The sequence below is a fragment of the Eumetopias jubatus genome, unplaced genomic scaffold (genome assembly GCF_037043125.1).
Source record: "Eumetopias jubatus isolate StellerSeaLion01/CBP00866 unplaced genomic scaffold, mEumJub1_p1.0 scaffold_5, whole genome shotgun sequence".
NCBI lineage: Eukaryota > Metazoa > Chordata > Mammalia > Carnivora > Otariidae > Eumetopias > Eumetopias jubatus.
In genome coordinates, this window is record NW_028274811.1 from 47152606 (window position 1) to 47164781 (window position 12176).

General features: G+C 36.7%; 1 protein-coding gene across 4 annotated transcripts in view; it reads left to right on the forward strand.

Annotated features, from left to right (window-relative positions):
• IPO11 (importin 11) overlaps positions 1-12176 on the forward strand; it is a 194632-nt gene that overhangs the window by 147315 nt on the left and 35141 nt on the right. For all 4 annotated transcript variants that reach the window (XR_003612426.2, XM_028123860.2, XM_028123863.2 and 1 more), the window contains one exon: positions 6946-7041. Coding sequence is in view for 3 of the 4 variants with exons in the window: in XM_028123860.2 (XP_027979661.1) it covers positions 6946-7041 (96 nt within the window). In the remaining variant the exon portion in view is untranslated. The remainder of the gene's footprint in view (positions 1-6945; positions 7042-12176) is intronic.

Here is a 12176-nt window from a genome sequence, read left to right on the forward strand (position 1 = left end):
AATTTCAGAAATAAGTATCTCACTTCTGGGATAATTGGGAACGTACTCCCAGTTCCCTCCTAGCATTGGAGCAGACATGTTTGATGTTAGATTGTCCTTGAGGACTTGATTGGTATAGAGCAGACACTTTAACAGGAGTCGGCAGGAAATGAGGAACGTCCAGGTGATGGAGTGGGGGCCTGGGTAAGGTGTCTCATGGGCTTCTGGAGGTGAGGGGCTGCCAGTGCTGATAGCCAGAGACAGATGTTGGGGCACGGTAAGGGTGGACGTTGTTTGAGAGTGAGGGAGTTGTGTGGAATTCACTGGTAGCAGGGAAAGACGATCTTTGGATACCTCCTTGTTCTCCGCCAACTTTGTGCTCAGTGGAGTTCTCGACTTTCTCCTACATAAAGTGCCACGGTTACACTCTTCCTCTTACCCGTGTCTTGAGTCAGCAAGCATTTTTACTCCATTATCTTAGCTGCAACACAACAATAACAGTAAAATATGCCATATTTGTCTTAAAGGGTTGCAAAAATGGGAGGAAAAAAGACTAGGGAACTTTTACAAGGTTCTGAAAAACAGCTTTAATGCTAGGCCTTCCTACCAAATTGGTCTCACAGGCACTTACCCATGTCCTCGGTATAAGGGCCCCACACTTGGACTTGCCTTTGTCACCAGAGTCCTCTTGATCACGCAACACGGTTTTCCAGGGCACATTCTCTTTATTGTGGTTGGGACCGTGCGATACACAACACTTCTCCAGGAATATAACTCTGAGCCACAGGTATCTTTTCATGTGACTTTAATGACCAGCACAGTTGGCTTTTTTCGTTTGTCCTCAAGGTATATATTGATGATTACCTTGTAATTATTTACTGTATAGTTTTATCATCAGCAATACCTAGCATTTACAAATGGTGAGGCCATATTCCCACCCTCATAATTATGAAATATCTATCTAGTAGGTTCTCTCTTTTTTTTAAGATTTTATTTATTTGAGAGAGAGAGAATGAGAGCATGAGAGGGAAGAGGGTCAGAGGGAGAAGCAGACTCCCCGCTGAGCAGGGAGCCTGATGCGGGACGCGATCCCGGGACTCCAGGATCATGACCTGAGCCGAAGGCAGTCGCTTAACCAACTGAGCCACCCAGGCGCCCTCTAGTAGGTTCTCTTATATCCCTTTGTAAAAGTCAAGAACCACTCTGTCTAATGACTCCTGTAAGCATTCAAAACAAGCATTACTCGGGTTTTCAGCCTAACGTTTTTCCCACACAGTTCTGTACCAGTCATTTATCATCTTTTTCTGGAAACTTAGTGTTGTCATTGGGTATTGTTTCTTGAAACGCAGTCTTTCCCTTGAAAGTCAGAGAAGGTGGCAGTTTCTTCTGGATCGTTAAGAGTTTTTCTGTCTTAAAGATTATGGGCTTCTTTGTTTTGCTTGTGTGTGTGCAGCTCAAAAATTAATTGAGGAAATAGTTGATAATATTAAAAGCCTTTGTAAAGATTATTGTTGGATGTAAAAAATCCAACTTTCATTTTAAAACAACTTAGTGAATTTCCACTAAGAATTTTTTTATCCCATTTCCTTGCCAGTATATGTCAAGGGAACTAGATTTATTAACACTCTTTTCCATGACCATGTAGAGAATTACTGTGTAGAAAGAATATATGTTTCCATCTAAGTGACAAAAGTATTTGCAGCTAGCTAGATCCTGGAAAATATCTAGAGAGGGAAAAAGCTAATTTTAGTGTAAATGTCACCAGTGGTTTTTGTAGCCTCTGGTGTGGTAGAAAGTCTGGAATAAGATTGATTAGTCAGGGCTTTCTTATTTTGCCTTTTTCTTTCAATAAACTGTTCTTTGTTTAATCCTATTAAACAGTATAAGCAGAGAAGTATAGTTAAGAGAATATTTTATTTGGTTGTGGCTTTTAATGCCTAAAGCTTCTTATTTTCTTAAATTACCCTAACTTCAGTGACCTCCTGTATTTAAGATCCAAGAATGCAAGAGTGATTTCAAATATTAATCATTTGTATGTGATGTATAAATAGTATAATTGTGGTCTGGTTAGATCAGAGAAAATGCTGTCTATTTTTTTCTTGGACCCTCTGTGAAAAACTCTTAAATCATCTATTTTCGATTATAGAAATGTTCAGAAAAAGTAATTGAGAATTTTGTATTTCTGCATTCCTGTTTTCTTCCCAGGTCCAAGGGGATGAAGATATGATACAAATCTATCAATCCATCACTTAGAAAGTGTTAAAACACATGGTATATGATGAATAGGTCATTTCTCTGAAAAATAGAGCTATAAAATGCTCACTATAAAAATGCTAGTAAAGGGCGCCTGGGTGGCTCAGATGGTTAAGCATCTGCCTTTGGCTCAGGTCATGATCCCAGGGTCCTGGGATCGAGTCCCGCATCGGTCTCCCTGCTCCTTGGGAGCCTGCTTCTCCCTCTGCTTCTCTCTCTCTCTCTCTCTCTCTCTCTCATGAATAAATAAATAAAATCTTTAAAAAAAATGCTAGTAAAAATTGGACAGCTGGAAACTAGAGTCCTGTTCATATTCAATGTAATATTGTTTGGGCTGACTAAATGACTATTAGAAAGTTCATTTATTTGTGCCTTTGTGGATTAAAAGTTTTATTTTTTTTTTCAAGGGCTATTTGTTTTCTGAACCCTTGTGGTTAGGTTCATAGTGACACAAAAGGATAGAAATAATCTTAAACCAGCATAGTTTTTAAGTTGGTTCAATAAACACAAAGATGGATTGATTTTTTTTCTTTAGTACTTAGTTTTCAAAAGCAAAGAAAAATCACTCTGCATGAAGTTTCTGCAATTTACAGTCTACAGATACTTTTATATACCCAGAAAATGCCTTAAAATGCCATAGCTTTAGAAAATACTAAGAGAGCATTAAGAACTATAGTTTTACTCATGTGAATTTAACAGAAAAAGTTTACTGAAAACTTTGTGGAATTGTTTAAATGGTCAAATAATAGTACAGTTTTTCAAGCCCTCACCTATTTAATATTTATATATGTGTAACATCACTTATATCACACTTGAAGAACCAAACAAACGGATGTTTATAAAAGCTTGTCTTCTTTCTGTAGTGTGTTTGTAACTTGTGTCTATGTGAATACATTAATCTATCTACCAAGTATGTGAAATAAGAAAAGGAAAAGTGTGACAAGGAAAAAGAAGGGAAACGTTCAGGTTACTAGTACTTTTTTCCCTTCAGTTTTACTTTCATTCTCCTCTTTCATCTTCAATGTTAAACTTTCCTTGCATTTTCTGAAATGTTTCAGAAATAGATTCCAGCACAGCCACCTTCTGCTCTGTTTTCTGCCTTATGTTTAGTGTAATCAGTTGTAATGTTATCTATAATTCAACTATCCATAGTTGTAATTACAAAAAGAGGTAAGCACAAATAATATTGCAAAAAGAAAATGAGGGAGGTCAGTTCTTGAGTTTCGGGGATCATTAATTCCCATGATTATATTATTGAGTGTTCACATTATTTATGTCCTGTGGGACATAAAAAAAAATAAACATAATACATGGGCTGTGCTTAAAGTTAACTGATAGTCTTAGAGAGGCGTGTAGGCATGAAAAATTAAAGGACATTAGGAGAACGAACTAGATGGCACATGAGTTGCATGCTAAATGAGTAGTGCCGACGTTTTATGCTACTGGAAATTCCGAGGACAGAGTGCTCACGTACAGTGGGTTGGAGTGACCAGAGAAGGCCTGTGAAGGAAGTGTGAATTAAAGTGAAAGAAAAAGGAGGAAGAGCATTGTGAGGGGCAGGAAGGGAGTAAGCAGATCGAGTTAGCAGCTATTATATTCGAGAGGTGATGACTTAACTGCCTGAAAGCCATGAAAGGAGGAGTAACTTGAGAAAGGTGGGTTTGTTCGAGCTTGCTGAAGTTCTTGATTGCCCCCTGAAAATTCTTAAATTAGAAGGAATGAGATTTAAGAGACTGGAATAGAAAGCATCCATTTGCCTCTTTGAAGCCCTCAGTAATGAGGTGAGTAGGATCAATTGGATCCCAGTTAACCTTGTAAAGTGAAAATAAATTTATATCAAATTTTTTTTTTTTTTAGAAGGAGCATCTATCCTAATGTTATCAGTGCAAAGTGGGTTAACTTGCAAATGCTAAGATCTCAAGTGATGGTAGAGTGATCAAGATTCTGGGGACCACTGATGAGAATTAGAGAGTGATAATTTGCCAGTGCTTCTTTACCTCCGTTTAGGTGACAAATGCTCTCCCTTCAGACAGGTGCCACTTAGTATGTCAGAAATAACCATTAAATGGAGAAAAGTACTTACTCAGGATATCATACTTTAAAAGGAAAAAAAAAGAACATCTCATTTGTTGCTTGTTTTCTTTGTCCTTCCTGCAGATTATTAGTCCCTAATGGATGGACACTTGGGTTGCTTCCATAACGTTGCAGTTGTAAATAATGCTGCAGTAAACATCTCGGTGCATGTATCTTTTCAAATTAGTGTTTTCATATTCTTCGGGTAAATAGCCAGTAGTGGAATTACTGGTAATGGTAATTCCATTTTAATTTTTTGAGGAACCTCCATACTGTTGCATTCACATGAACAGTGCATAAGGATTCTTTTTTCTCCATATCCTTGCTAACACTTGTTTCTTGTGTTTTTGATTTCAGCTGTGCTGACAGATGTGAAGTGATACCTCACTGTAGTTTTGATTTGCATTTCCCTGATGACGAGTGATGTTGAGCATCTTTTCATGTGTCTATTGGCCAGGTCTTTGGAGAAATGTCCGTGCATGTCTTGTGCCCATTTTTAATTGGATTCTTTTTTGGTGTTGAGTTGTATAAGTTCTTTATATATTTTGGGTACTAACCCTGTATTGGGTATTTTATTTACAAATATCTTCTCCCATTCCGTAGGTTGCCTTTTAGTTTTGTTAATTATTTCCTTCACTGTGCAGAAACTTTTTTTTTTAGTCTAGTTTTTTAGGTTTTTAGTTTATTTTTATTTTTGCTTTTGTTTCTTTTGTATCAGGAGACTTACCTAGAAAAATGTTGCTATAGTCGATGGCAGAGAAATTACTGCCTGTGCTCTCTTAAAGGATTTTTATGGTTTCAGGTCTCACATTTGGGTCCTTAATTCATTTAATTTTTGCACAACTGGTGATTTAGTTGTCTAAAATCTGATCACATTTGAATGTACAGACAAAACATTTGACTTTACAAAGGTGGGAACCTGACCCAAAATATGGTAAGTTGGGTACTTCTTTACTGAACATTTAAAAAAATAATCATCCATGTTAATGCAGAATGAGAAACATGGTATGTCCTTTGTAGGAATGATTCTAGAACGTACCTGGAGATGAGTTAAAATTTATTCAGTTAGTTTTAAATTCAAAAAGTATGATTTAGTGTTTCAGTGGATGGTTAAGTACTTCCACTTTTTTAAAAGATTCTCGTTAAAGTACAGTTAACTTAAAACTCCTTAAGCATAAAGTTTTCACACATGTACACAGGGTATAACCACTACCATAGTCAATATAGAACACTCCCATCACCCCAAAAGGTTCCCCTGTGTCCCTTTCTCTAGCAACCACTGAACAAATAATTTTCCCTCTCCAGAAAGTCACATAAATGGAGTCATACAGTATGTGGCATTTTGAGTCAGTTTTATTTCTCTTAGCATAATGTTTTTGAGATTTATCGATGTTGTTGCATGTATCTTTAGTTCCTTTTTATTGCTGACAACCATTTCGTTGAGTAAGTATCCCACAGTTTGTTTAGCCATTCACTAGTTGATAGACATTTGGGTCATTTGCAGTTGGGAATTACTATAATAAAGCTACCATAAATACTTACATACAGAACTGAGGCTGCTTGTTTTGGTCTTGGGTAAATATGTGGGAATGGGATTGCTGAGTTGTGTGGAGTGTGTTAATTTTATAAAAACCGCTGGTGTGTTTTCTAAAATGGATATGCCGTTTTTTTATTCTTAATAGCTGTGAATGAGAAGTCCTGTTGTTTTTCATCTTTGTCAGCAGTTGGTATTGTTAGTCTTTTAAATTTAACTTTTAATTAAAATGTCATTGTGGTTTTAATTTGCATTTCTCTGAGAACTAGTAACGTTGAACGTATTTTCAGGTACTCATATACCGTCTTTATATCTTGTTCAGTGACGTGTCTTGAAGTTTTTGCCAATTTTTAAATTGAGTAGTCTTTTTTTTTGGTGCAAATAGGGTGGTTTTGTTAAAGCATGGGGACAGGACCCATGGGCAGAACGAACTGCAGAGTTATCTTCCTGAGCTTTTAGAGTTCTTTATGTGTTCTGGATTCAGGTGCTTTCTCATACATGTTTTACAAATATTTTTTCCCAGTCTATGGCTTGTCTTCTTTTTCTTAGCATTACTTCAGAAGAGTACAGATTTTTAATCTTCAGCATTTTTTTTAAAAGATTTTATTTATTTATTTGAGAGAGAGAGAATGAGAGAGAGCACGAGAGGGTAGAGGGTCAGAGGGAGAAGCAGACTCCCTGCTGAGCAGGGAGCCCGATGTGGGACTCGATCCAGGGACTCCAGGATCATGACCTGAGCCGAAGGCAGTTGCTTAACCAACTGAGCCACCCAGGCGCCCAATCTTCAACATTTTTATATCTTTATCTTATTAGTTATAAAATCAACTCAGGTTTATTGTAATGAGTTAAAGAATATTAAAATATATTTCCTTTCGGACCTACCTTTTTAGTGTTTAAACACTAATACTCTAGTGAAAGAGAAAATTTTAATGTTATGTGCAAAGGTAAAATTTCTGCTACAAGAAACATATTTTGAAAGTTTCCTTTGTATCTTAGAAGTAAAATTTCTCTTCATGTTTAAGGGGGTAATTAGAAAAAGAAAAAGAAAAAAGAATAACCTGTTAAAATACTCCAGTTCAATCTCTTTTGCTTTTCTTTTATTTTAGTGTCATCCAGGATAAATTCTGTGGGATTATAAACATCTCAGTGGAGGGCCTACATGATGTCATGACAGAAGACCCTGAAACAGGAACTTATAAAGAGTAGGTGGATCATTTAATTAATTGCACTTGATCTGGGGTGGAGTATGGGGGGGGTAATTAATTATGTCCTGCATGATTTTTGTTCACTACTACCATATAAACACAGTGTGGTGACTTTTTAAATTTTGTCTTTTATAAAGAAAATTTTGTATTTCTTTTGCCTCTAATTAGTTTGATCTTCAGATCACTTTTAATTTGTTAAAGTGAAATGACAAATTGGACTTCTTTAGTTTAATAATAATTTTATGATTTGACATTAGGTTTTTATGTTAGCATGTAAATGCCTTTTTTAAGATGTTTTGAATATATTCTTTTTTTCAATTAACAAAGTTTCCCTGCCCATTAGGCAAGTTATGGGGAAAAGAGGATTGGTAAACGTCCTGTATTTGTATTTGCCTGATAGAAGCATCCCTGGCATCTTTACATATTAGAGTCACTTGATACTTGACCAGTTTTAAAAGAGAACGGTTAAAATGACATTTTTTGTGAGAATAGTTAAAATCATGTCATACTTCCACAACTATTAATTTGAAATTTCATTTCATTGCATCCTTTATAGGTAGTAGAATTGCTGTACCTTTTCTCTTATTATTGTTAATAAAGGGTATGTGTTAAATTACGATAAGCAGGACTTAATGAGATTTGAGGCCGCTTGACTTTACATCAATAGTATACTTAGCCTGTTTTCTTTGTTCTTTAAAAATAATCTGTAGAGTGGGGCGCCTGGGTGGCTCAGTAGTTAAGTATCTACCTTCGGCTCAGGTCATGATCCCAGGGTCCTGGGATCAAGCCCCTCATCGGGCTCCCTGCTTGGCGGGAAGCCTGCTTCTCCCTCTCCCACTCCCCCTGCTTGTGTTCCCTCTCTCGCTGTGTCTCTCTCTGTCAAATAAATAAATAAAATCTTTAAAAAAAAAAAAAGAATCTGTAGGAAATGGGAAAGATTGCCATTTAAATCCTATTTTGTTGAAAACATGGAAAGCAAATTTATATTGTTGCATCTTATTAAACATATGTAGACATGATGTGTCTGGCATATAAGTTTGCCTTCAAGAATACAGGAGTTCAGCTGAGATAGAAACTTCACACTTCAGGGATGCTTGGGTGGCTCAGTCGGTTAAGCGTCTGCCTTCGGCTCGGGTCATGATCCCAGGGTCCTGGGATCGAGTCCTGCTTTGGGCTCCTTGCTCGGCGGGAAGCCTGCTTCTCCCTCTCCCACTCCCCCTGCTTGTGTGTGTTCTCTCTCTCTCTCTCTGACAAATAAATAAAATCTTAAAAAAAAAAAACAAGAAACTTCACACTTCTCTGATTACAACCAAAATAAGAAACCATGCATGTAGGCAGTTTTTTCCAGTTTTTTTTTAAAGTTAACATAGGGTTTATGGCACATGACTATAAATATTGTGTATGCATAATATGTGACAAAGTTTACAACGGTGAAATATTTAGGATATAATCAAATGTTCCTCATCCTCTTTGGAGTATATAATTTAGGGGAAGGATGTGTCTAATAGCACAGTGAAAACACTAGTAATGAGTAAAGGCAATTATGTATGTTTTGAACAAAGCACACCAAACAGTAGAATTCTAACTTGTGCTCCAACAGAGGAAAAAAGAGGCACTGTGTGTTAGAGTCTTCATGAAGGGATAGGACTTAGGATATAGGAAATGGACATAAATATAGCATGGTCTAAGAGGAAGGGATGAGAGTCAGGAAGTTGTTAGAAATAAAGTTTAGAAATAGCATAGTTTCATTATTTTCAAGATTAGGATACAGAGGCTCGGAAAAGTGCAGTGACACAGCAGATGAGTAGAGGAGTTCAGACTAGAACCATGGTGTTTTGACTCGTGTTGCCAAGCTCAGCCAGGGAGAAAGTTTTGGTTTGGAAGAGGAAAATGTTGGGCATAAGGAAGACCCTAATGACTAGGAGACCATTATTGGGATCCATACTACAAAGACCTAGACTTGAAGGCTATGGTGCCTGGGTAGCTGGGACATAAAACCAGTTTTCTTCCCCAGAATTGTTTGGTCACTGCTTTTTACCCTGGGGTGGTATTTGGCCTATGGAAACACAGTGGAGAAACTATTTTCCTAACTTTTCTAGGTTTTCTACTAGAGGTTAGACTGGATCTGTGATAATCTTCCTACTCTGTAATTCTGTGAACTGCATAGAGTTTTGTTTTTTTTTTTTGTACACTATGTGGAGTTCTAAAAATTATAGTCCATCAGACCGTAAAGTATAAATAGACTTTCAGAAAAGGGCACATGAGAAACATAAAATATTTACTTATGTAGCTAACTTATCCTCCAGCTTCCCCTTCCTGTTTATTGGAACAGTTTATTCAAAGAAAGTTAATATTTTTAGTTCTATTGAATTCCTATTGTATTCTCAGTATAGAATAAATTAGAGCAAAGGAAGAAAACCCTGGGTTTTGTTTTTTTTTTTTTTTTACCTCTATAAGTAGTGTATTAGTCAGGGTTTTCCATATAGACAGAGCCAATAGAAGTTTTTTTTTATATATATGTGTATAAAGGGAGAGAGCTTGCCAGAGAGAGAGAGATTATATATTTTTATATATATATATATAATATATTTATAATAACATAAATGTAAATAGATTTATTATAAAAAGTTGACTCATGCAATTGTGGAGGCTGAGAAGTCCTAAGATCTCCAGTTGGCAAACCAGAGTGTAGTTTTAGTCCAAAGTCCAAAGGCCTAAAAGTAGGAGAGCCAGTGGTGTTAAGTTTTAGTCTGAGTCACAGAGCCAGAGAAGACTGATGTTCCAACTAAAAGGCAGAGAGTGAATATTCTTTTAATTAGACCTTTTGTTCTATTCAGGCCTTGAACTGATTGAGACTCATGCACATTGGGGAGGGCAATCTGTGGTACTCACTGTAGAAATTCACATGTTAATCACCTTTAGAAACACCCAGAATAATATTAACCAATTATTTGGGCATTCTGTGGTCCATTTCAGGTGTTACATTTAACCACAGTAATTAAGCCTGGTTGACAGCTCATCTCTGTATTCAGACTTGTTTGTGCCATACATTGTGCTGTATGAGGAAGCAGCTGAGGCTCTGTCCTGAAGGAGTTCACTACCTAGAAGGGGAAATGGGGACCAATGGAGCAATGCCAGCTACAGAAGAAGGAGGGTTTTGGGGAAACTGCAAATAACTTATGAGAATATGTAGTGGATTAGAGCCAACTGGTAAAGTAGCTTGAAAAGGAATTTGGACTAGCTTGTATAGTCAGTGGAAGTTCATGTGGCAGTTTTAAAGTGTGTAAGTACGAAGAACAGGTTTATATGTCAGGAGAGTCACTTGAGTGCATTGTGGAGGATGATAGGGAGGGGTGGAAAGGCTCACACTGAGTGGTCTTAGACCATTGAAACCACCTGGGATGCTTGTTAAAAATGCATTTTTCCCTTCCCCAGTCCAGACCCATTATATCAGAATCTTTGGGGCTATGGCAGTAGAACCTGCCTTGTAAACAGGAACCCTAGATGATTCACATGCCCTTTAAAAATTGAGAATGTACTGCCTGGGAAATGGAGAAGCCCTTCAGGTAGCTGTTCTACTAGTGCTGATAGGAGTTTGAGATAGATTGTGGAGGAAGAATTGGCAGGAAATGATGACAGGTGGGTGTGGCTAGAGAGTTACAAGTATTTATAGTTTGGGGGACATGACATACATAAATTTTTAAGATACTGGTGCTTACACCTAACAACCTATGTCTATTTTTATGCTTTAATATGCCTTCATAACTGTTTTCTCACAGGCTTTTAAAAATTAAATATAACATTTTATGTGGGGAAAAATGGAGGTGGGTTTTTATCTTAAGATGAACCTTTTTTTTTTTTTGTAGTAGAAAAGTTTATCTTCCAAGATAAATGGGTAGTTAACAGTTGACTGTTACTGATCTTGATACCGGTATTTCTTAAGAACGGTATATAAAATGAATCCATTTAGAAGAAAGAAGAGTTCTATTTTCGGAGTTTAAGAATCTGGATTTTTTTTTTTCTTTTTTTAAATTGAAGTATAATTGACATGTAACATTATATTAGTTTTAGGTGTACAACATAATGATTCAGTATTTGTGTTTATTGTGAAATGATCAACACAGTAAGTCTAGTTAACATCCATCACTGTATGTAGTTAATAAATTTTTTTTTCTTGTAATGAGGATTTTTAAGGTTAATTCTCTAAGCACCTTTTAAATATGCAGTAGAGTGTTATTAACTATAGTTACTGTGCTATATGTTATATCTCCATGACTTATTTTATACCTGGAAGTTTGCATCATTTGACCCCTTTTACCCATTTTGTCCACCCCCCACCACTCTCCCAACTCTGGCAACCACTATTCTCTTCTCTCTTTGAATTTTATCTTTAGTTGGAGGTAGAGTTCCACATGTGTATTTTTACTTTTGTTGCCTTTGCTTTGGAGTCAGATCAAAAAAATCATCACCCAAAGACTGATGTCGGGAGCTTACCACTTAAGTTTTCTTCTAGGAGTTTGATGGTTTCAGGTCTTACATTCAAGTGTTTAATCCATTTGGAGTTAATTTTTGTGTAAGGTGTAAGATAGTGGTCCAGTTTCATTCTTTTGCATTGATTTCTTTATATGTTTGTATTTTGGTTAGTACAGTTAATTCACTAAACCAGGAAAATAGATTAGTGAGGCTTGAGATTTGCCTTCTACTTGTCTTTGGTTAGAGTGGTTTTCCTTTCTTCCCTAAAGTAATATTTTGTTTTTAGGCAAATTGGGAAATGAAATTGACAAACCCCTTGCCAAAGTTTGGGAAGTACAAAGAAAGGATTCAGCCAGCAGTTTCATGTATAAGTGGCTAGAATTTCTTAAACGTGCTCCTGTAGAAAGCAGTCATGGTTAGCAGAATAAGATTGTCATGATGCCTGTCGAGTCACTGGGGCTGGGGTCAGCTTTCATTGACGCAGATGGGGACATGGACGCATATAGAGGCATGGAAAAGGAGGGTACTGGACACATTCAGGGTACTTCTGGAAGGAGGATGGTTACATAATCAACCAAAGTGTCCACTGCAGAGACAATTGAATAATGCTGTCAGTTCTAGTTTTATTGTGACATTCCGAAGTGAGTTTTAGATTAAAT